Genomic DNA, 26,716 nt, shown 5'->3' on the forward strand with positions numbered 1-26,716 from the left:
AATTCCTCAAGAAGCCAGGGTCATTTATTCCAAATCCTTCTATTTCGGAAATCCTTCAATAGTATGCCTGAGGGCTACACACATGGCCATGTGAGAGTTCCTTTAAGCAATTCTGCATGGTGGGAAATGCAACATAAAGGCACACAGACTCTACTCCCATAGTTTATTCCTTTCTAGCAGCTGGAGTTACTTATATTAAAGGATACAATAAAATGTATGTATTCGTCTATTGTGAGAAAAGTCCATCTAATGTACTCCAAGAAATACATTTAGAATTGCTGTTCTGAAATGCAAAATAATCAACTCTTATTTTTGTACCTTTTCCTTTCAATAAAGCATAAATGAGGAAGTGGAATGGCTTGCTATTTTAATCTCTATTTTTAATTAACTTTAAATTTGTTAAAGTAGAATCAATCACCTAGAACTAACTGACCTAAAAAAATAAGATTTTAAAACATTTTAAAACTGCAGTTGGAATAGCTGGATTACAACCTGGAAATTTACTTGCAATAAAACAATACAAACCAAGATAAATATGTCTACTTAGGGACTCACAGGATTTAAATACATAAGTAATCCCAAACTTTTGAGCATGCAAATCCCATTATCTCCTGTAAGACTCATTAAACTCCTTATTAAGTCTCTATTCCTTCTCCCTCCAGGATATATTGCTTCCAAAACATGTCAGCAATCAAGTAACAAACGGGCAAAATCCACCAAGAACACCATCATTTAATGTTGTTTTTTAAAACCTTTCTAAATATTAAGACTTTAGCTTCATGCAATCTTTTGTGATCCTGCAAGATAAATTCTGGGTTGCTCTCATACATTTTCACTGCAACTGAAAAGAACAAGATGATCTGGGGATTTGATCCCATCAGGATGCTGGCAACACCCAGCTATAACTTTCCTTTCAGGAAGTCCTATGTATACTCTACAAAACTAGGTGGAATATCAAACACCCTAGAAGGCAGAATGAAGATCCAAGATGATCTTGAGAAACCTGAATGCTGAAAGCAACAGAATGAGAGTCAGTAAGGACATGTCCCAAGTCCTCTACCTAGGAAAAAGAAACAAAATGTATCAATACAACATGGGGAATACTTGGCTCAACAGAACTGAAAAAGAAAGAGCTCTCGGAGTAATTGTGGACAATGGCAAACACTATTTTGGGATGCATTAACAGAAGTATTACTCCCAAATCATGAGATGTAGTAATTCCCATATACTAGTCAGACCCCATATAGAATATGGTGTCCAGTTCTGGGCACCAAGATTTAAGAAAGCTGCAGAAAAATTAGAAATAATAATATACACAGCTATAAATATTGTGTTATTTTTTACTTGATGAGATATATTATCCTTTTCTACAATATTCTCAAGTAAACATTCTTAGCGTTAGGGCAGCACAAGCACTGTTCTTGTAGTTATGATGGTGCTGTGATAATTTGGATAATTTAGATTATCTTCTCTTGTCCAACCAATGGAATGCTGCACTGGGTTAACTGACATGAGGTTGTGCCTAGTTATGGTTTGGGTATACATGACTCAGCATGTCTATTTAATAAGGGTTTATCTGAATCAATGAACTATTGGAGTTGTAATACAACTACTGTTTCTCTTACACATATGTTTTAGCAATGCTCAATCAATGAATTTTATTGTGTGGGGTTTATTTTGTCTTCATTTTCTTCCATAGGCCATTCCATTAATCTGCTCCAATTTGTTTAAAGTATACATAGAAAATGAGAAGGAACCCACAATAATAAAGGTCATAATGTAGTTTGACAACTATATTTTAACCACTTTATGTTGTTTTTGCAATTTTATTTTGATGGCTTCATTGTTTGACATCAAGTTCACTTGCCTATGAGCATTCAGGTTTTTTTCTTTTAGATAGATGAATATGCTTCTAGAGGGTCCAGTGAGACAACTTTTCCAGATCGCCTTCTTTCATTGAAAAGTCTCCTCCACCCCCTGGTCATGAAAAACTGGTTTCAAATAGCAATGATTTTGAAAAATGATACTAAACAGGAGTTCCTGTCACTATTTGAAGGGGAAAGAGTAGATATGTAAAATACATGAACTATTAAAGTAGATTTTAGACAAATTTGAAGAGGAAGCAAGGGTATATATGTTGAGAGGTGACTAAGGACGAGGGAGGATCTGCTTTTTGCTGTCTTTCTCTTGCAAAATAAAGATGCATCTTGCAATTGGTATGGCATAATCAATAATAGTCTCTTCCTACTGATGGTCACCTTTGGTCACCTAGAGATGAAAACCAACCGTGATCCAAAAAAACATTAAGGAAGACACTCAGTCTCGTGTGGGAGAGAAGTTAACCACCAACTCAAAAAGAAAAAGATCCCAGCAGTGGCTAGAGATTCCCTACTGAGAGAGAAAAGGGGAAAGAAACTGCTGAGTACAGACCAAATATGTCATTGTGGGAGGTGTGTTGTCTTCCTGGAATATGTATTCAAGATGTGAGGGGAAAGCAACCAAGACTCATCAGACAAAGTGACTCTTCTCCTCTCCTTCCGATTCATGTTGGAATCCACAATATAGTCAGAGGAATTCTTGAATGTTCTCCAAAGACAGACTACACAGAGGACGTCATCAGGAAATATTTGGTTTCATGGGCCATGGCCTACAAAGGTCATATGAAGGATTTCTTACATTTTGCAGGGACTGGAAGGAATGGGTTTGCCAGGAGTATTTCAAATCAGATCAGGAACAATGACATGAGTGCTGAAGGGGGAAAATGACAGTGGAGTTGGCCAGTCATTTTTTTAATTTACTACACTTTTTAGCCCATCTTATTTCATAATGCAACTCAAGGCAGGGCTGCCCATTTATCTGTGCCAGCAATGCCCAAACTCAAACCTGCTTAGCTTTAACAAGGTTGCTGAACTATGTGCCCTCACAGATATTTTTGCATTTTTGAAGAAATATTTGAATGCCAACCATCATTAGCTTGCTTATTTTTCTAAAACTTCACACATTCTGACTTCATATGCTCCAGGAAACCATTCTTTTTTATACTCTGGGAATGTTTATTGTATGTTTGGCAAAGCTACAGTATTGAACCCAAATTCAAATAATGTTTGAAAGGACAAATTCACCAATGTTTCAGCAAGAACATTCTTTCAGCAAGAAAAGCAGATACTATCACTGCTAGCTGCTACTGTCTTTGGATTGGTTATTAATTACCAACACATAAGACACATTTTGCCCTTTTCTCTTCTGCTTGTACAAACAATAAATAACACAGAGTCAAACAAAAGCAATACTTTTCTCCCCTGTGTGAAAATCCAAAGATGTACTCCTGCTGCACAGGTTGTTTTTCTAATACAAATGCTGTCTATTAATTGTGCATGAACATACACTGGAAAGACTTAAATCAATATTTACTGTTCAACATTGCTTTCCAACCAAGTATAGTCTCTTAAACTGTCTTATGATATATTACTAGTATATTTGACTGCTCCCTCATAGTGGTTCACACTGATGTGCTCACTGTCTTTCAGTGCATTATATCTGGGAGTCTAAAACTCTACGACTGAATAATCTTATCTACTAAACTGAAAAAAGGATTTAGAAATCATAAATGTATGCAGTAAATCAGAGGCAGGAAAAATATAACCCATTTTTAAAGCAAGGTGAACAAAGAAACACAGATAGATGGAAATGTAATAGCTTATCTAAATTTGCTGTTGGAAATATAAAACCTCAGCTCATTAAACAATAAAGGTTTCCTCTACATGAGGCTATTTTGCAAGCACAGGCTTTTTATTTCCTCACTAAGTTGTTTCCTCATGTTATCGGAAGTTGTTTGCAGCTGCACCCATTTCCTATTTCACTTCTCTCAGTCTTCAGATCACCTACCACAGTTGACCTGAAGGGTCAGAAGAGTGGTAAGATGATAGCGGAATTAAGCTTGCAAGAGTAGATCTACTGTTGGCTTCCTACATTTTATGACTTAGTACTCTAAGGATGAACAGATGCTAGTAAATCTTGTTGGGAGAATTCTCCACTGTCATTAACAGTAATACAAGTGCTTTGTTTAAAATATTCCTAAGCTCATTCAATACAACAGATATAGTTCACTAAGGTACTAAGCATACTTTAAAGAATACTGATAAAATAAAGAGAGTAAGAACACTATTTATTTCTAAATAAGAAGAAAAAGATCAATGGGAACATACAACATTATGAAACTTTGTCCACATGCGTAGTTTTTGAAACAGACACATAATCAAAACAAGTGAGCTAACGACCAGAATTCTCACCATTTAGCAATGTAATGAGGCTCACTGAACTAGCAAATGCATAGTTTTGTTGTCTTTTTCTTCAGGTAAAAGAACAAATTTAGACTTAAACAGTGTGGAAGGAAGAATCCAAACTGATGAATGACCCACTAACTAACAGTATATGGAGGAAGCAGTGGTTAATACAAATTGTATGCTCACTGCAGAGAAATTTGGATACCCACTTTCCCACTTGTGGCACTCAAACATCCGACCTTTACCATATGTGGCTCTTCTGTTGAGCAAGTCTGACTGGTCGCCCCTGCAATATACGATGCTGCCTTAAAATTATCCAGATCCTGCAGAACAAAGCTGCCGAGATTATTACATGGGATGGGACAATTTGACCATGTTACACATGTGCTTTGTTAACTACACTGGCTCCTAGTCCTTTGGCTCCTAGTCCTTTTCTGAGCCTAATTTAAAATAGTGGTTTAAACCTTTAAACCAATCTGCACTTTGGAAAGCAGATTCTCAGACAGGCTGCCTTCTTCCACATGTGTATGCCTGTACTTTGAAATCATTTTCAGTGACCTTGCTTTGAGTAGCCCTTCCCAATGCAGCAGAGCACCTGACCACTAGAAAGAGGGCTGCTCTGGCAGTGGGAACATGACTGTAGAACAACCTTTGCAACCTGGACCAGACTCTCCATCTTTCTGGTGCTAGGTAAGCATTTCCCTGTTCATCAGGCTTTTGAAATTAGACACACTTTATTGTCTAGTCCTTGTCTTCTGTGTGTTTTGTTTTGTGTTTAGCAGTTGTTACTGTTTCATATTTATTCTGATTGTTGTACTTGTTTTGTGAGCATCTCAGAGAACTTGCTATGGGGAAGCTGAATGTATTTAATAGATAAATAAGCTAGTAGTCTCTTCTCCCCACTCCAAACATGTATGTATACCATGTAACTTCTCGCCTGATGAAGCAATCCGGAGAACATCTTGCACATTTTTCTGAACACTAAACTGGTCTAATAAACATATTATGCTGCGTGGATTAGGCAGTTCTTCAGGCCAAAGCAGCACTCTTTGTTTTTAAATAAAAACAAGTGACTATGCATCTATTACCAGGAAGACAAGGTAGTTGTAAGCTTCACTGCGAAATGCCCTCCCCAGCATCTGGTAAGTCCTGTTTCTCATCCTGTAAAAAAGCACTGCTGTGTTGCCCCATCTACATTTAAAGAAGATTCAGAGGCAGCTCCATGGGGAAGTGGGGAGTCAATCAACCATTTTTATCTGTGAATTGCCATGTGCAATAGTTGTGTCCCCAGGTAATTAACAAGGCTTTCCTCCTCTCCACTTGAATTCAAAAAGCTCATATGGCTGAGCCATTGCAATCTGGGAGGCTTAAATTGCAGCCATTGTCTTCTAATTTCATGTGGTGCTTATGAATGTTCTCCTTCAAAGAGAAAGGAGACCAAAAGATGCAACTTGTTCTAAATAAAAAAGATGCCCTCAACCCCACCAAAAATAGGATTTGCACACACAACTTTCTTAATATAGGAGGAAACACTGTAGGAAAGAAATGAAAAACAGCTATTTTGTAAAGAGTGGACATTTTTTAATGCATCATTTCACACGAGCCTTTTTAAAACAAATTAATCTAAATGTAGTATTACTGGATGCAAATTACATAGTAGATTCTATGTTCCCTGTTTACAACTTTATCCACAGCTCACTTGAGTCTCTCTTCTCTGTGTGTATACTTCTGCAAGTGAAAACAGGGGCACTTTAAACTATTTCCCGTTTTTAACCAGATGAAAGCAGGAAAAAAACCCTTTAAAAGATAAATGCATATAGAAAGTAAAATGAAGTAAGAGCTTTGTATCTTCATTTTTCTTTTAAAGAGGTTTTTCATTAAACCATAGTTGAACTTTCCAAACTGAAGACAGATATCGGTAAGTAAACTGGAAAAAGATAAGACAAGATGCACCTTTTGATTTTTTTCTAATAGATCTTTGTTAGTAACTTCAAAAGCAGCAGGTAGCTATATAATCTAGGATGGCAACTGTCAAACTTGCATGGTATGCGCAGATCAATAATATTTGAAAGCTATGTCTTTTATTGCTACATATTACCAAAAGAAACATGCAAGCAACCAGTATATCTCCCTACAGGAGGATGGGTGAATGCACAGGACCATCCAACAATGCAGGTACCAATGTAGGGGAAAAAATGGAAGACTGTCTGCACTGGGAGACCTGATGCAAAATTTAAGCTTAATCCACCAGTTAAATGACAAAGGGAGTAAAAGAAACTGTCTGAAAAGCTAATGAATGGGATAAATCATGCTTTAAGACAGATGATTCAAGGATAAAACCTATGAAGCAGACAGACAGATAGCTTCTTTCAAGACTGTATGATGACTAAAGTTCTGCAGTTAATCTTAGCTTGGCTTTCTCCTCATCCTCTGCCCCTCCACAGTTTTATCTTCACTGACAAGATTAAATGCAGGATAGAAAACTGTGGATTTGTATTAGTGAAACAATTTACATTTCGTCTGAAAGTTGCTGGTTACAAATATTTATATGATTAATATACATGATATATCATTTTCATTTCAACAGAAATTTCATATACAGGCTACAGTTCTTGAAACTGTAACAGCTCAGCACTTGCAGAACAAATAAAAAACACCCACATTAAGATGACAAAATGTCCAAATTATCTTTGCAATATGGCCAAATTGTTTCAAGTTCAAGATTATTCCAAATGATTAACAGAAATGCTGAGATGACCAGCCAATCTGAATATTATATTTATTGCTTGCAAATCGCATTCTAGAGACTCGCTTCAACTACTTTTACCTTTCAATAACCATCTGGGGAGCCTCAGCTATTGGTGGTATAAAGTTTAAATAAAATCATCATCAGCATCATCATCATCATCAACAACCATGGGGTTTGATGAAACTGCTGACACCACCAGAACAACTCCCACACCAACTACTCAAGATTAGAAACAGATTTCCAGATCTCAAATGGTTGAAACATACTATAAAACAAGTGCTAGAAAGATTGCACTCCATCACAGAAGACTAAGCTGCCTTGAGTATCATTTTCTGGTGTAAAGGTGGGCTACACATCCAATAAAGAAATAAAGGACTTCTCTGAAGTTACTGAGAACACAGATTGAAATGCTTCCCATTCCAAGCATGTTAGAGAGAAAGAGAATAGCTGAGGCATCAAATTTTTATATGCAAGAAGGTTTTGTGTGGAAAACGTTTAAATATGATTCTCCTCTAGGACTCTGAAGTGGTATGGTTCAAGGAAGACCTTATTACATGTTCAGACTTATTTGCTTATTTATTTACTATTCTTCCCAGCAACTTAAGCTTACTGGGTAGTGAACAACAGCAACAAATAAATTGAACTACAACACAATTCCAAAAAAAAAAAAAGTTAGGCCTGCAATACCCTGGCCGATCCCCATGAGTTAATAAATACCTCAGCAAAGAGGATGGTCTTAACCTTGTGCCAAAAAGTTAGTAAAGATGGTGCTAGGAAGACTTCAGTAGACAGATCATTCCATAATTTAGGGGCTACCTTGGAGAAGGCCCTCCTTCCTGTTGCCCGCAGCTGAGTCTCCCCTGGAGGTCAGAGGACGCCCTAGATCATGAGGATCTGGGCAAATTGTGGTTGGAACAATGATCTATTAAGGCCTTGAGCCACATATTAAAGGTTAAAATTAGCACCAGAATTGGTCTTAGAAGCATACAGGCAGGCAATGCAAACTGGCCAAAACAGGAGTTATCTGTATAACACTTTTAAGGGTCCCACTTAGAGACCGATTGCTACATTTTGCACAACTTGGAGTTTCCAAATTGTCTTGAAGGAAAGCACCACATACAGCACATTGTAGCAATCTATTTCAGAGACTACCAAAGCTTAGATTACTGAAGCCAGGCTATCCCTGACCAGACAGGAGTGTAGCTAGGTCACCAGCTGAAGCTGGCAGGAGGAATTCTGTGTCATTGGCCTCAGGTGACAAAGATGGATCAAGGCACATTCCCAAGCTATAACCTTGCTCCTTCAAGGGAAGTGCAACTCCGTTGAGAATAGGGTGAGCATCTCCATGCAATCATCAGGGAAACCACCCACAAACATTTCAGTTTCTGATTGAGCTTCAGTTCATTAGCCCTTATCCAGTCCATGTTTTAAATCCAGGCACCCCTTTAGCACATCCACAGTCTGAGCTGCTAAAGATGTAAAGGAGAAACAGAGATGCATATCATCAGTATGAATATCAGATCAACTCTGAAGCACAATCCTGACTGCACCCATATACTTCTTGTACAGATACAAATTAGAACCACATACTATTCTTCTTCCCATTGCCTGTTTTCATCCCTACTTAAAAAAGCCAGAGAATCAATTCCATCAGTGCGAACATCAGGAAACAGCATCTGGTATTTACTTACCAGTTTTCGGATTCATGAAGAAGAACCCCTGTGGATTTCCACTTGTAATCTTGTAGGTCAGCTTGTCATTAGAGCTTGAGTCAGCATCAAAGGCCTCGATTTGAATGACTGACACATCCTTAGGTGAATTTTCCATGACTTCTGGGTAATAAACAGGCTGAGTAGTCTGTGGAGCATTGTCATTAACATCAAGTACTTCTATGTAGATTTCAACGAAGGAAGATAGAGGAACAACACCCTGATCTGTTGCATACACAGTTACCCAGTAATGTGAAGTAGTCTCTCGATCAAGCAAATCAACGGTTGAGATACTACCTGTTTCAAAACAGGAAGAAAAGGAACAGCGTTATTAGACTATACCACTGACATCAAAACAAAAGGTTAAAAAAGTCTTTGCCACAAGTCACAAATAACAAGCATTTTTATTTCACGGGTTTTTATTTTGCATAAAACAAAATGAAGCAACCTCCCAAATTGGACACTTCATAATCTCAAATTATAAGTGAACTTGAAGAAGCTGTCAGAGAAACTATAGCGTAATTCAGCCCACTGTGTAGAGAATGTTTAAGAAGAGAGTAAGACAATCATCATTACATATCAGATCTTTAGAACTGGATATATTAAATGTACTTAATATAGGCTGAGCTAAAATTTCTGACAAAAGTCTTTTACAATGAGATTACTGGGGTGTTCCTTTTTCTCACTCCCAGAAAAAGCATCTGTCACCTTTTCCAAATATTCTCCACTTTTTTCCTGACAGTGGCCATTTGCCCCCTGGCTCTCACACACCATGTGCGGGAGGAATGCTACATGGAACAGAATCATGGTGGCCAGGCTGCAGAACAGCTGCTGTCATGTGGCAGGTATTTTGTTGTATCTTCCCATGGAAATTTTACACACTGTATATGCCTGGGTTTATGCAGAGTTGTCTGGGCATGTATCATGCAGAATCATGGTAGATGAACTAAATATAGGATATGAACTTTTCTAGGTTATTCTTCTATAGCAAGTGTTGGCACACCCTAGTGACTCTGTTGCCACTGGAGGAACTGAAAAGTAAAGTATGACAACTCCTTTCCGTGCTTAACACAGCAGGCACCTGGTTGGCTCTGGACCAGATGTATACATGGTGTATTTGCCCTCTACTGATAACCTTTTTCAATAAGAGAACTGTTACAAAGACCATGATCACTGTTTCTTTCACTTAAAAATGTAAGAGCATCCATGCTGGATTAGATGAAGGGACTGTCTGGTCTGCCATTTTCTTCACAGTTGTCAACCAGGGATCCTGGCATGCAGGACATGTGTGCAACAGGGTCTTCCTCCCCAAGTTCCCCTGCCTGTGCCCATGGACTCATATCCATCCTTTAGTAAAACAGAACCTTCAACCAGTTGTTCTGAATCAGATTTCTTCTCAACTTGAAGAGGAACCAACAAACAGCGAGTGAAGTTGAAGAGGCTATAATGACTCCAGCAAAAGAGTTTTGAACTGCTGATGTAAGATATAGCAGCTCTTTTGGGATATTTCCTAAAGCAGTTCTTTTTTTTTTCAGATGTATATTTCTACTGCACATGAAATTGACATGGATTAGTTTTAGTACTGTTTACTAAATATATTTTGTGTACTCAGTGAAGGAGAATGTGTGCTGTGAGGGGTGTGTAAAATTAGTCAAATCAGATACTATTATTCAAAACACTGGAAATTCTTCTGGAAATTTTCCTATTTTACACATTACTTGCCATTTAATGATAGCCTCAACCAAATAACCTTCCCAGTATAAAAACAAACTTCCAGCAAATGCAGAAATTGTGGTAGAATCACTGCTAACAGTGAGCCTACCCATGGCAATTTGTTATAGAATTTCTCTTTTCCAGGAGAAATTCAGTAAAATAGCCCCCCCACCCCCAGTTTTGCTGTCCATTAATAAGGCAAAAAAAATTCAAGGGGCAATTTGTGTAGAGTTATTGCAGCTGCAGTATCTATCTAGACATTATGTTTTGCTCTCAATGAACTTGCTACCTTTTCCTTACAGTGTAGATATCACCTTGAGTCTTGTTCCTTTTCACCCATGGTATACTAAGAACAGTCTGTGTATATGCCCACAACCACTCTTTTTTTGGGGGGGGGGGGCGGGGAGGTATCAGTCCCTGCCTATACTATGATACTCATGCACAATCAGCAGATGTTATGGGAACTGGTAACATTTAAGGCCAATTGATTTTTAAAAAAGAGATTTTTAAATCACAACATGCATAGTCTCCAAATTACATTAGATGATGCAATTACTGAATGTGCATACTATTCAAGTGAAGAACATACATCAAGACAAAATGCAAAATTCCTTGCTGTTCCCTCTATTTTCCACTTAAAGACTAGGCTCAGACACTGAACAATATGCGAATATGTTATCAGTGCTGTTTGTTTTTGTAGCTTGTAGATGACTTAAACAGAAAAAACTGCCAAAACATTCTCCATTTAATTCATACTGAACCCCTGTGGAACACTCAAGTGCCCCCTATGTCCTTAGCTTTCTCTGCTATTAGTTTCCAATTCCATAAAGCAAATTTGGAAAAGCACAGAGTGAAGTAGCAAACCAGCAGCTGACATGACTACAGACTGCGATTTTCATGAGCTAAATCAAATACTAGGGAGAAGGGTTGACTTACTTTATTATCAAGGTTTTTTTAACTGGAAGAAATTGTTTCCAACTCCATCCCAGTAAATTCACCCCATAATTTTCTAACTTCAGTTGAAATAATTCTTAGACTCAAATATCGTTCAAGAAATTTATGAGCTACCACCAGATGTCACCACAGAAGCTGGTATTTAAACTGGTGGAAGAGCTGAGATACTATGAAAGCAAGTAGTAGATTTTAAAAGCAGAAATTTATAACCTGTATGCATTTGTCATCCAGACTTATCAGTCGCTCTTCAAACAAAAAGGGCTGTTTTGTTGCAACCCCCCCTTAATGCCTATAAAACACAGTATATCCATGTTATAAAATTTAAAAACAAATTTCCATTTTATATTTTCCAACTACTTCAGCTTAATAGCAGCACATTATTCAGCAACAATTTTCTTTACACATGCATTTACAATCACGCATCATTACTGTATCATTGATACAGCATTATGCTGCCAGATTTTATTCCTGCTGATGCTAAGCATAGAAAGTCTACAGTAATCATGAAAGTATTGTAAAACGACCAGAGTTCTAGGAGCTCACTGAACTCAGTGGGGTTTGTATGAAGTAGTATCAAGGAACTATGTTACAGCTGTTTCTCTCAGCAGTCCAGTGGGGAAATGAGTACTTTAATTCTACTGCTGCCACTCTTTTGATCCACAGAGCCTCAGCCCGTGTACAATCATAACCCATTTGCTGCAGGGGATACAGATGTCTTCAAGATGAAGAAACTAACATTTTCGCACTAAGAAAAGGTATGTTTCTCCCAGATAGCACATTGGTTGATAAGTTGATTGCAATCCTGGATGAGGCTATGCGAGTACCAGAGGCATCTAATGGACAGAACACGATTAGTGACACAGCTGTCTTTCACCAGACCCACCCTGAGATGCCTACGCCATGTTGTAACTCAATGCTTAGCTGGCCCAGATAGTTCCTACCAGAAACTGAAATCGGATAATCTCAAATAGTCATGTAAAATTCCTCACCAAGTTTGCATGCATATATGTAAGCAGTCATGCCCTGATCCTATGCAGCAGGGCAGAAAACATTCACTGGGAAAGAAACAGGAAATCAAATGTCTTCAATATTTCACATACATACTACAGCTGGCTGGGACAGCAGAAATTATACCAAGAAGAGGCATTTCCACACCTTTCTCTCTGTATCTAGGCATCAGTGAACATCATCTGGGGCAAAGAGTGGGGAAGATGAATGCATGCTGGGATCTGCTACAGTCCACCAACCCTGTCTGAGGCAGAAATGTTGCAGAATCCTGTTAGGCTTAAACATAATGAAACTCCAAGCAACAGGCATCCCTACCTACATCCTGTGCATTGCTAAGTACAGACTCTTACTATTGCCTTTGAATCTGAATATCCTTTGAAGACACCGTGAACCCACTGTGTAAGCACAGAGGCACAACAAGCACACCAATCTGTATTTGCAAGATTCAGGGTACACTCATACACACACTTATCTAGAATAGTCCAATTGAATGTTGTAGGCTTTATTGCTGTGTAGGCCTGCATGGGATTGTAGTTGGAAGCACAGAATAATCACTCATCCTTTCTCTGTTTACCACAGATTCTTTATTTTTTACCACAACAGCTCCTTGCTCATGGAATGCAGACTGCCTTAGTTGCATACCACTAACAGAAATTATAATATTCTGTGCCAATATGGCAAAATTAACCCATATCGTAAAAGTTTGAGTTGGTGTGCAAAAATCACACACAATCTGCTGCAAATAAGACAAATGACACATTTGTCATGAGCCAGGGACTGCCAAATTAACCAGCCACTACAAGGAAGTGGAATCTGTTCATTTGTCCTCAGCTGGTTATCTATATCAAGCCAATTCCACATTCTCTGAGCTGATTATCTCAAAATGTGGCCAGCTAATGTTAAAATGGCTATTTTCCCAAGTCTTTTTAAGTGGGTAGACACAGAGTGTAATTAAATCCTCTTGTTGCATTTTGCAGATGCCACCAACATTACAGTCAAAGGCGGGAATGTTATAATGTGATTTTTGTTTAACCAATCATTTCATTAATAGGGGGCAATGAGAGTCCTGCAGAATTTTTTTTCTTGGCATAGTCTTTAAGACTAGCACCAGCTTTCCCCAGTATGGTACACTACTCTATAGCTCGCACAATCTCCATGGGATTGGACATGGTAGAATCCCATACCTGGGCCTGAGTCTTTATTTGGGGCACTGTTCCAAATTACATAAATGCCTAAATTAGTAACATCAAGAACAAGACATGCTGATTCATTAAATCCAAACTGTTAAATAATTTTTTGAGCAATAATTATGTGACACTCGGGCAAATTTTACATTTACTTGCTCCATTTACAATCAGGACTGATGGAAATTTCTACAAATTTTAGCCAAAGATTAATAAGGTATGGCCAAATGTGTATGATGCCTACTTTAAAACTACCTAATAGCCAGGGAATTGTTTTAATACAACTGCAAGGTCTCTCCAATTTTCATCCTGTGACCACAAAACTTTTTAAATAAGTTTGTGAAAACTGAGGTTCTTGTGCGGTAGTGTCTGTAAAACTCTATGTAGGGTTTAAAATTGCCATTAAAAACCAACTGGAGGAGTTATTTCCTTCACAAATGCTTCTATTGTTTATCAACAAAAGCTTTAGAAAATCTGGTGGCCTTTGTAAGGAGACCAGGCAACAGATACAGAGAACCAGCATATAGCTTCGGTGTAGCCTGTAGTGCCTGATCCTGCCTAATCTTGGAGGCTAAGAAGAGTTGGACCTAGCTGAAATCTGGATAGGTGGCTTAAATGTTGTGAACTGTCCAGAGAGATTTTGCTATGAGGGGAATACAAACGTAATGCAACAGTAGTAGTAGGAGTAAGATGACAACATGCCTATTTGCAAAATGAGCAGCAAACCATCAGGTGCAGAAACACACAGCTGGAAAAGGGTAGGTAGAATTTCGATGGTATCTAATCATTAGATACCTTCTCATTTCCAAGTGAACTATCTTAATGTTCCATTTTTGTCTATATGCTTTTGGACCTTCCCTCCCTGAATGTAAACAGCTATTAACTCTCTACAAGACTTAGCTCACCTTTTTACCAAGCCATTCATTCATGTCCTCTCAGCCTTCTTTTTAAACTAAGCTAAACAGGCCAACTTCCTGGAACCTCTATTCCAGAAACTTCATTTTCAAAATTATGTTCTTTGTGCTTGCTCCAACTGAACTGCACTTATTCCATTAATGATTACCATGAGAAAACCAGAGCTGACAAAGTCTTCAACCAAGCAAAGTGAATCATTTGTCCACCTTCTCTCTTGCTAAGAAAATAACAAAAGGCTAACCAAATACTCCTTCAATGCATGAGGTGTTTATATATCCAACTCAGGCACATCACTTTAGTATACCGCAAAAAAAGAACATTTAACTGAAACATGCTTAGATATTTTTCTGTTTCCCTAGAACCTCTGCACCACCCCATTATTGTTGTTGTTTTTAAATTATAAAACATACAAAAATGAGTAATTGTTAACTTCCCTTCTCACAGCATCATGTTTCCCATCCAAGTGGGAGCGGGGCTTTATTAACTGCTGCTGTTAACCCTTTACCGAAGATCTTGCACAGCACAGCTTATTTGGCCCTAGTGTAGTGGGCACTGCAAGGATTCAACACTGCATAGATAACAGGTGTGTGACCTCTCCCTGGCCTCTGAATTCTCCCTGGGAAACATTCTCTAGTTATTTTCAGTCCAGACACACAAGTGCCTGGAATACCTATGTCAACACTAGAAGTGAAGTCTGATGAGGCAAAAGCCACATCAGAAATGTGCATGACAGAACAGGTAGGCAAAAGTTGGTTCCTCTTGTCCACTGGTCCACTCCCAGTACTGAATTCAAAGTACTGCAGTCAAACTTTTTTTTTAATCCACCAGAATGTAAAGGTTATATTTATAGCTTTGAACAGACTAGATCTCAGCGTGGTCCTTCTATCAAGGCAAAAGAAGGAAGCAGAAGTGACAGCTTAAGTTTCTATAGTTTTTTCTTCTATATGCCTAAATTTGCATAGTTATTTCTTGGTGGACTGGGATAATGAAGAACCACAGTGAAGAACCTTCCCTCAAGCAAGCAAAGCAAGTCTGAGACATCCTTTCAGAAGAATAGTGATGCTGCAAAAGAAGGAGAAGATGCTGCAACTTTCCACTCCTCCTCAGACCCAACAGAAGCCCAGCGTTTGTATTTTTCTGTACTCTTTAAGGACAACCACAGAATCATAGCAAACTTCCACTTCCTAGCTCCAGCTGCAAACTGAGAGAAAAGGCAGCCACACAGGAGCTTGCCTTTGTGCCAAATGGGGATTCTGAGGTTGGACTGCCACTCAGGCACAGGGACAGAAAGCCAGTGGACCTCCACCTCCACTCATCCACGCTGGAGAGGGCAGCACAGGTAGAGAGGCTTATCTCTGCATTTTCTGAGCAGCTGGAGTGCCAACTGCCTGGCTGGCACAAGAGGAGCTGGCTTGCTTCTGCCAGCCTTCACTGGCTCCGCATTGAAACAGATGGCACAAGCTGGCTTGTTCCTGTCCTACTGCTGCATTCCAGAGATGCAGTGTCAGGTCAGAGATATGATCCTGACCTTGGGGAAGGGATATTTCCTGTTAACAGCAGCCCACAAATGCCCCCACCACTGGTTTTACAAGGTTTGCTCTGGCAAGCGCATGAAATTAGAGGAAAGGCTTGCTGCTCTTCCATATCTGGAGAAACATCGGGACTCTTCCTGATGTCAGGTTGGTTTCAGTAGCAAGGATTCTCTGGCGTACTTCAAGGAGCCCCAGAGACATGAGAAAAAACAGGAAACTTCTTGCTGAGTGACTGAGGCTCACAGCAGTGGGAATGAGCTCTTATCAGTGTCCTTGGTTGTAGAAGAGAACAGGGTCCAGCATTCTGTGTTGTGCTGGGCCTCAGGCTCAGGACAATGCCAAAAGTTCCTGCCTGCTTCCTCTGGCAGGTCCAATTTTGGCTGCCTACCAAGGTCAGCTATGGTCTGCAAATTCCTGCCTGACAACCACATATTTTGCATTGTCTAACAAGACCTTAATTTTCATCCCGAATTGTAACACAACAAAACATGATATAGTCAAAATGAATACTTCTGCAGAACATGGTATATGCAAAACAGCTGATAACCAGCTTTAACCACAAGAATAGGAAATCTGCTTGACTCAACCTGTACCACTGAGTACAGCCCCTATACAAAATGACAGCAGTACCTCCTTGATACAGCTACCCACAATATTTAAGGTTCATCAAAAAACAATTTGCAAAGCATTAAACAATTCACTGGTGATTACAGAAGCAAAGGGTGCCCAGTGGGTGAATAAAATACTGCTGCAAATTCTCTCTATAAATACACTTGCAGAGCATAATTTGCATTGTTTATGAATGGCATCAAAGCAACAGAAATAGGTGTTTAATAAATACAGGGGCAGTCCTGAAAGAGATTAATTAGTCCATGCTACAACCAACTATGCCTGTTTTAAAAAGATAACAGATAGTGACCCAAAACTGAAACTGAAGTGTCCCAATGGAGAGATGGTACCATTTTTCCTCTACCTAAATTAAGCATACAATCCAAAGTAATTACTGAAAGAAAAGTAGGTTTATTAATTTGCTAAAGGCTGACACAGCTTTTTGAATGCCAATTCTATCCCATTAACCAACTGTAAAACTCTCAACTCCCATGGATAATCCTCCTTAAGTGTGCTGATCCATGAAAACTCTCATTAATAATATTAATGACTCTGTAATGGAAATCAAAACCTGCAATCATTTTTCAGTAAAGCATGGAAATGCAGTTTAACAGACCATGTTCTCAGAGTGACATCTGAAACAAAGCAAAAAAATATCCTGGTCTTCTAGACTTGGTTGCTCAGAATTTGATTACAAGTCTAATTAATCTGAATTACAATGAGTTAAGCAATTCTTTAAAAATCTTAGTCAGATGTTTGGTGCTGCAAGAGTATGGCAAGCAATGGGTAGGTACACACTTTAGTGAAACTTTGATCCCTGGATATATATTAAACACCAATTTACTTCAGATTTAATTTGAAGAAGTCATTTTTTTTCTTCCTTGGGAGTGTCTATTTCTTCTTAAAATTATATCAGAAGAATATATTTATATGTAAATGTATCTGGCCAACCTTACTTCACAAAACTAAGAAACTAGTGTACAAGTTTAAAGGATTTTTGCATAGAAATAGGCAACACCTGCCCAGCAACTGCATGTGTCACCACTACACCCTCCAATTTATTACTTTTTAAACCAAAAGTAGCACGCCATGGCAGCTTCAGAAGGCTACTATGTAGCTACTGAGAAAGCTACAAGTGCTTGCAATCAAATATATTTAACACTTATAGTACAACAGAACACAGCAGAGATGCTTGCGGCTGAATGACATGGAAGGGAGACAAACAGCTAAAGCATCTTGTTCCAGAGAAAATATTTGCAAAATATTCTTCTCTTACAAACTCTGAGCACACATATGCTCAGATATAATGGCATAATGCTATACTATAATGCTGTCAAGGCATGACTAGATAGAATTTTCCTGTGTAGCAGGATTCTGAGAGGAGGTGTTTTGTTTATTTTGAAACAAAGGCCTTACAACTGCCCCTTTTACAAAGATGGAATCATACCTTGCAGTAAAGAGGCTTTCTTCACTGCCTTTACCCTCTCAGCCAGACCCCACTGGCTGCCTTTCTAAGCCAGGAAGGGCAAGGAGCCAGCGCACATGGGATAGGCTTTGTTCCTCCAATGATCCTGTTCACATCATTGGGCTCTACAAATGGGCAAGTGCTCACTGTAACTAGACAAATAGGCACCAAAGTTACATTCCACTGAACCTCTATCAACCATGCCATCTAGATGTGATACAATTTTTTTTTCTGTGAAACGCTTCATCAATTGAACACAGCAAGCTATCGAGTATTTCACTTTCCTGCTTGTAGGCCAGAGTCCTACAGGCCTAGATTAAAAAAGCTTAACTGGGCAAGAAATTCCCATTTATTACCTGCTGTTACAAATGCTGGATTCCTCATTGCTAATGTTTGTGCAAGAGCTTCAGGGTTAACAGTGTCTCAGTTAATAGGAATCCCCAAAACTTACTTTGGAGAACCTGCAAAGCATAAAGTACCCCCCACCCCCTCACAAGGTCTGACACTTCCAGCTTGCTCTAACCACATTTTCATTAATATCTAAATCAGGCAACTACACCATCCCTCAAACTTGGTTTGCAAACATACTTCAAAATGTGTTTCAAAAGGGAGATGTGTTTGCTTGTGGCTCACACATGGTGTGGAGGATCAGAACATCCTGACTGGGGCTGTGTGTGTACACATCTGTATGCTTACATAACAAGTTCTAGAGACACCAAAGAATTACCACACAACTTCAAACTCCTGAGTAAAAATAATAGTACAAGCTGCAGTACATCCTTACAAACAAAATATAATATTTAATTATTTTTCTTTCTTTCTTTCTTAAACTCTGAAGAGTTTCTTTAGTCAAAGATCATGACCATGGCCTGAAGATTCTGGTTCGCATAGCATCCCTTTTGTAAGCTAAAATCTCTGTGCCTACCCATATACAACACTGAAATAATGATGAACTATAATAAGGTTGTTTTAAGTATTTTTGAAATAATTCCTATGAACTGCTTAGCGCACTTATGACAATATGAATTATTTTTAGAAGAGTTCTCATGGGACTATTCTGATACTCCAAAATCAGCACAAATACATGTTTTGCATGAAATGCATAGGCTGCCAATCTGATTTTGAACACAATTCAAGGTGCCAGTGGCTTAACCTATGAAGATCTGAAAAGACTATGTCCCCCATATGAAGCTGCCCATAGTTTAAAATCTTCTTTGGATGCCCTTTTGCATGTTCTGCCACCAAGAGAGTCTAAGTTGCTCGGCCTACTCTCTGGCAGCACACCATATGGGGAAGCCCTTCCCAAGCAAGATCAGACTAGCCCCTTCTTTATTCAATGTTAGACAGGCTGTTCAACTGTATTTGTTCTATGCGGCTGCTTAGAATTTTAACCTGGAAACCTGTACTATTTTAGCCCCTCTGACACTCCCGACAGGCTAAAGGATTGCGTCACATTTCACCTTTAAGATTTTCTCCTGTTCTTAATTCCGCTGTGGATGATGTTGCAAAGTTTTGATAATGTTTTTAAATCATTCAGCAACTCCTAAATTTATAAATAAGGGATCAGTGTCCATCAGCAGCTCCACCTCCTGTTCTGTACTTTCCTTGACATCAGCTACCAAAGATTAAGTCCCGCTGCCTTCAATGGAACTCAATCAGTAACTGGCAGTGCCATTCTACACATGCATGTCCAATCAACCGTGAACCCCACTGATATCCATAGGACTTATATCCAGGTAAATACATACAGGACTGAACCCAGGCTTGCTATCTTATGCACACCTGTCAGTACATTGGGCAAGCCAAGTTCCAGTGCACCTCCTCCTTCCACAAGTCTACCTTCTCACCAATATTGTTACCATCTCTGTTCTCTTACTTATCACAGTTGCTTATTAGGTAGAGAAGTAAAGCAAACAGGGGAATCTCTGTTGCCTCAGCACCATCACTGCTGTCCGGGCCAGAGGTAAGTGAACAAGCAAGCCACATGATAAAGAGGAGGAACACTGCTGAAGAGCCCATCAGTGGGGCCCTACTGGGATATGGGCCTTTGGTAGGTCTCCCTGACACTGGTCCTGAGGAACGGTGAAACAGACCATTTGACTTGAACTCGGGAGTCCTGTTTTCAAGTGCCGTCTCAGCTCTGAAACTGACTGCCTGACCTTGGACCAGTTCCAATCTCAACCCAACCTGTGTCAAAGGACTAATAAAATAAAGGGTAACCCATCATGGCATATACCATACCAGGACTGCTGAAGGAAAGCAAGACAAAATAGACTGGGAAACAAATATTCTAGGTGTGGCATCATATCCCTGAAGCCTGTTTTCCTTTTACGTTCCAATTAAAGTTCCAATTTATTTTTCATTTGTAACACAAACACATATAGCCAGTTGTGAACATAAACTATCTGTGATCATGATGCATAATTATTTTTCCAGATAGAAATTAAGATAGATGTGCCAAATTTGTTTACAGCATTCATATGGCTCAAGATAAACTGCAGAGCACAATTTCCCACAGTTCCATTTATTTGCTATCCTCTAATAATGAGTTGGCAGGTTCTAAAAGAAAACAGATACAAAAAGGAGGTGCCCAGTTGCAAAAAGAACTATTTCAAAAAGCAGCTGCTCTACCTTTGAAACCCACTGCACAGCCCTGATGTGCAAGATTCGCCAGCCTGACTAACGGTCAACTCTTCTCTTCCCCTCGCCAACTTTCCATGCTCTGCTGTGCTCACCACAGAAGGTCCATTTCCCAGGACACACAACAGAAGAGATATTTGGGAATCCTTATGGAAAGTAAGTCTCATTCCGCCTGCCACCGAAGCTTCTTGGCAGCAGGACCTCGACATCTTAACCCCTGAGCCACCAAAGCAGCTCTCAGGCTCACTGAGTTTGGGGTATTGCAATTTTAACCCAGAACAAGCTGATCTGCTATGCTGTCCACTCTCCCCCTGCCCCCCGCCCATGTTGCAGTCCCAGTCTGGAGTGGGGGTAACCTTGCAATGCATTTTGCCAGTCATTAAACTTGAATGGATCACTTTGGGACAATATACAGTGAAGGCATTCCCCAGTGCTCTACTCTGGACCAGAATTGCAACAGTCCCATATTCCCCATGCTGGGATCAAGGTGGAACAGCTGTGCTTACTCTGGAAATTTTACAGTAGTGGGTGCTTTCTCCCCAGAAACATGCTACCTTAATCCTTTTGGTTCCTGTGATGCCCACTGCATAAGCCACAGTGGTGGTGTGGTCAGAGCAGCCATCCACCTCCTTGTGCCCTGTCCTCATGGCTTAGACTACAACTACCATAATCCCCGACCAGCATGGCCTGATCAGGAGGCATGCCCAGATCAGTGACTGGTGTCGAAACACAAAGAAGTGTGCCTCCACAATCAATTCATAAAAATTCCTGCCTCTGTCTTGTGGGAAACACTGGTCTGAATGCACTGTAAGATCTATCTGGGTGGCTCCTGGTTCCATGTAGGTATCTCTGTGTCAACAGTGAACTGCGGGAAGTGAGCAATCCCATGCCACAGCTAGTTACAGCCACAGTTCTTGCCTTGAGCAATAGTGCTGCTTTTAGTAAGCAGAGCTCTCAGACCACTTCAACCTGCGAACTTCCCAAGGGCAAAATTTCTTCCTACTTTCCTCTGAAGCTGCAGCCTTCTCATCCGACTCAGTCTAGGCAAGCAAAAGCACATGCAAGCCCTTTGTCTCCAGCTTTGCCTGGGAGCATTCAGAAATCCAGATCAACAGAACTGAGTATTCCAGGGTCATCCACATTTTTAAAAGCCCAGCAAATGGAACCACGTGATTTTAGTGGTTGTTTCAGATAGGCAAAACCAGTCACTCCTGAGCATTTAAGCTGCAAAGTACATCCTGCCACAGAGACAAGGAACAATTCAGCACTTTAAATGTCAGTAGGAAGAAAATAAAAACCTTTCCGTCCTGTAAACCCCCTGAAGCAATTCCTTGCTGAGGATAGGATGGAGTGACTATCTAGGAGAGTCCCCACCCCCACCCCACACTCACACAACCAGTGAAATATCAGCGTGTACACTATGTAAATAGAGCACCATGCCAAATACTGCACTGCAATTAGAAAAGACATACCCACTGTAAGCAATGGTTTTACTTTGGGGGGGGGGGGCAAGATGTTTTGCCCCTTTTTGAAGATACTTTTTGAAGCAGAGGGAGAGTTTATTTTTGTCTGTTCATAAACAAAGTGCAGCTAGACAATGGTATTTGCATAAAATTACTCAGTGGTAATCCAAAAGTGGGTTCCTGAGTAATTCAGATTTCTCATTTACTGATACTTCTACCAACAGAGAGAAATTGCTATCCTATTATAACTTTCTATAGAACTCCAATATAAAAAGAAAAATGGTCTAAAGGGGTCCCTGAATTAATTGCTAATGCTTTGTCTTGTTTAATGTTAATCACTACATTCAACAGAAATCTCTAAGCTGGCATGTTGTAGGGGAACGTGGGCTGGAACACCCTGCCCAGTTAGGGGCACTTAATCCCCCAGAGTGCAACAGTACAAAGTACATACAAGCAGGAACTGGATCAAGACAACAGTATGGTAACCAAGCAACAACAACATTATTGCCTTCCCTGTCAATGGTACATGCTCAAATTAATAATGTACTCCCTTATCAAGAAAGAATGTAATACATAAGAAAATATTTTGTTTAGCCAAGTTTTGTGGGTATGACATTTATTCACGCACACACAGCAATAACACTGACATTTTGATCTAAGCTATGTTAGATTTTAAAACTACAGCTCAAGAATTGTTCTGTACTGTTAAGACACACAGAATAAATGATATAAATTCTTAAAAATCTGAAAGGTCATGCTGAAAATTACAACCTTCATCAGTGCCTAATCTATTCTAATTTTGGATAGAATTAACATAAGAGGATGCTGCCAATTGTTCTGATTGTCCTTGATGTAATAAGCTATGGATCTTGTACCACTTATATTGCCATTCCAAAAGAATTCTAAGAATTATTCAGTGGCATTTTGAAATAGCTGATGCAGATATGTAACACATTTCATCACAGACAAATAAGACTTGTGTTGTTTATCTGCAAAGGCTTCACAGAACTGCCACTTTCAAGAAATCTGCCTTTTCCATAAGCAAGGCATTTGCATTTCCTGCAAACTGTGGAGCTGACAATATCTGAATCCTTAAGAAGGCCTTGTTTTCTTTGGTGTGTATCTTCTTATTTAAGAACTGGCTTAGGATCCTTTTTTTGTATTCTCTCTTTACATATGAGAGTTTAAAAGAGATCATTTATTCAGTCTGCACTGTACTCTGTGGGTGGCTGGCTAAAAGGAAAGGACACTGTAGAAACAATACACCACAGACCTGTTACAAGCTAATAAACTGCTATCACCTGCTTCACTTGTGCATATTTATCAGTTGATGACTTGTAGTGTGAATGAATTAAACAAATTACTAAAGATCTTTTAACAGATAAAACTTCTGTAATACCCACTAATCTCTTCAAGCACAATAGTATTTTCAGTGGAGTCAGTTCACACATTCAGCTGCCTGACAACAGGTGATGTGCATGAATGTGTAATCCAGGTTTCCACCTGCCTAAATCTAAATAAGTCTCCTGGTAAAGGATGGGCTGCTTTGCATATCATGCCAAGCCAGGATTGAGTGTTACAAACAGAAACTTCTGTGAGGCCCAAGTTATAGATCACATACTCACCTTCCAGTCCTCCTTCTACATGTCTGGAAGAAAAACTCCTGCTGAATCTAAATCCACTTTTCCACTTGACCTTAAGTATGAGGAATTTGGTTCAGAACAAACTCTAGGCAGTTACTTAACAAGCCAATGAAAATGCTAAATCAAGGATCCTGAACATTGTATGGACCACTAGGCACAGTTTGAATTTTGAGAGTGTAGCATGGGCAATCTTGCAAAACAGTTGCCACGGGGGAGGGGGAGTATACACATTCACAAAATGTCTGTCATCACTGGTGTGGCTACTCATAAAGCAGCTCCAAAGCAAACTTACAGAATGGAACAAAGAGAAAATCAGAAGCCAAGCATATCTGATTAAAAAAGATTAATTACACACATATATGCATACATACATTTAAAAAATCAGGTCCAGAAAGCTCAAAGGTGGTTTTAGCATTGCAAATACAATAAGGAAAGGAATGAATTACATTTACAATGTAAAGGTTTTGGGGGGAGGGGTTGCCAAAGTAACAAAGTCCCACAAAGCACATTTTACTACTAGTTGCAGGTATCATTTTCTACTCTCAGCTTTGCCGTATTACTTTCTGAATGTGCATTCTCAAATGGAGGTATGATGGGTTTGCTTCTACTGTTCTCTAAACAGAATAAATCCAGAAACATGTTTTTAAAACAAAATTGTTATTTGAGCCTGTAAAAATTAGACGGCCAGTTATATGAACAAAAGGAAGGAGTTAAGGGAAAAGGCTGTTCAGTCACTAAGTATAAGCATACTTCAAGACAATGAGGACAAAAAAGAAAAGAAAAGAAATGATGCAATTAGAGTCCCTGATGGGGCTGCTTTAGAACTCAACATATTACTTCCAGTTCAGGAAATCTTTTGGGAGCAAAGCAGACAGCTATTGTTATCTCACTTTGTGGTTATTTTAATAGCTCTTGCTTTTTAACTAGGTTGCTTGTATGTCAGATTTGGAGGCCAGTAACAGAGTTGTTCTGCACAGGAACAGTTATATGTCTGTGTATTAAGTCTGATGTAAAGAGGCCAAAATTACTTGGGCATATACAGCTAAAAAGTGAAGGCTTAACTAGTTTGTTGCCAGCAGAGTTTTTGTGACATGTCTTGGGAGAACAAAGGGAAAGAAGAGTCTAGAAAGCCACCAAGTTACATTAGGAAGTCTGGTACCCTATTGCAATGTTATCATTACTCCTGGTTCACTTATGCACAAACACTGCTTGACCTCTTAATGCTTGGAACCAATTCATACAACTTGCTGGGCTGACTGTTTTCTTCACCTAACACAGGAATGAGTATATGCTCCTCCCCTTCACCACAGACATTGTAACACATGCAGTGGAGACTCCACATCACTGCAGAAGCTTTGGGTCAAGCACCTATCATGCAGCTAACAGTCGTCCTTGCAGGTGGAAGCTGCACACATACTGCAGTTTGCAAATGACTTTGGAGGTACATCTGCCCAGATGTAGTGCATGGAACACTTTCCAAAAGGGCCTTGGAATGTGAGTGCAGATGTCCCAAAGAGCCCACACAGTCTATATGCTATTCTGCTTGACAAGAAGTCCCCCATGAACCTAACCCCTGCCAGCCTATCCCACCTTCTTTCTTTCTTCTGATGGAAGTCACACCCCGGTTATCTTATTACTCACAGATACAGGTAATGTTTGACTTGTGGTTGCTTACCTACACACAAGCGATTCTGCAATGCTGCAGTCATCATGGGATTAACACAAGGCCTGACCCAGTGTACTTTGTAAGGCAGCAGGGAATTACCATAGCTGGCCTGACCCAATGCACTTTGTAAGGGAGCAGTGCATTACCATAGCAAGCCACTGGTTCAATGGCTGGACAGCAAGACACAATTGGAAGGCAGCTAGTTACCTGCTCCTGCTCCATTCTCTCAGCCCACCATCCTTGTCCCCCATCTGCAAGACTCTCACAAGCCACTGGGCAAACTATTGCAAGAAGGTGCTGACCTTTCACAGGAACTTCGTGGAAGAGACACAAGGTAGAAATGGGTCAGGCAGGCAGGCAGGAAGCAGCAGCAGCAGCAGCTGGTAGAGCTCTTCCAAGAGCCCAGTGTATGCAGTGGCAGGCTCTCCTGGTAGCCAAATGAACTGGCTGTCACTGAAGAGCAGACATCAAGGTCCTAGATCCAGAAGCTATGCTGTGGGAGACCTTTTCTGGGATGGGATGAGTCCAATACAAATTGCATACATGCGTGTGTGGCAGGGCACAGTCACAAAGAGCTACAGCAAAGGAAGAGAGTGTTTGCTTTGCATGTACAAGGGCCCAAGTTCAATCCTCGACATGTCCCATTGCAACACACCCAACATGCCTGAAAAAGATCCCTGCCTCCGACATTGGATGGAGAGCCCTTGATAATCAGAATGGCCAGTACAGAAGCTACAGCGGCTTCATTTATCACCCTACAGGCTGTGCATCAGCCCTACTTCTACAGGGTGCCACCTGAATTGCTGCAACACAACAACTGTTTGAACCACAGCAGCAAAAGGACAGACAATTGATCTGACAGCCTGGCCATCTTCTTCCTTGTCAGGGTATATGAAAAAATGCTGTAGCACACAGCATGCATGGTAAGAAATATTTATCTTGACACATATACACTCACATACATAAGTTCAGGTCTCTGTTATACTTCTAACCTTCGATAATACGGCACCATAGGAAATAAATAAGGAAAAACATTTTTGAAAAAGTATGGCTGTCAACAGCACTTTCCTGCACAAAATCAGTATATGGTAGTATGGCCACATTTTTACCATACAAATTTGTAAACAACATTCAATAAATGATTAATAAAACTGGCAGTGGATAAGTTAATCTGATATGCTTA

The 26,716-nt window shown here is 39.8% G+C and overlaps 1 protein-coding gene across 11 annotated transcripts in view; it reads right to left on the reverse strand.

Annotated features, from left to right (window-relative positions):
* FAT1 (FAT atypical cadherin 1) overlaps nucleotides 1-26,716 on the reverse strand; it is a 127,114-nt gene that overhangs the window by 71,055 nt on the left and 29,343 nt on the right. For all 11 annotated transcript variants that reach the window (XM_044455259.1, XM_044455258.1, XM_044455249.1 and 8 more), the window contains exon 3: nucleotides 8,724-9,038. In XM_044455259.1, coding sequence (XP_044311194.1) covers nucleotides 8,724-9,038 — 315 coding nt within the window. The remainder of the gene's footprint in view (nucleotides 1-8,723; nucleotides 9,039-26,716) is intronic.

This window comes from Varanus komodoensis, unplaced genomic scaffold (genome assembly GCF_004798865.1).
Source record: "Varanus komodoensis strain SLA01 unplaced genomic scaffold, ASM479886v1 scaffold8, whole genome shotgun sequence".
NCBI lineage: Eukaryota > Metazoa > Chordata > Lepidosauria > Squamata > Varanidae > Varanus > Varanus komodoensis.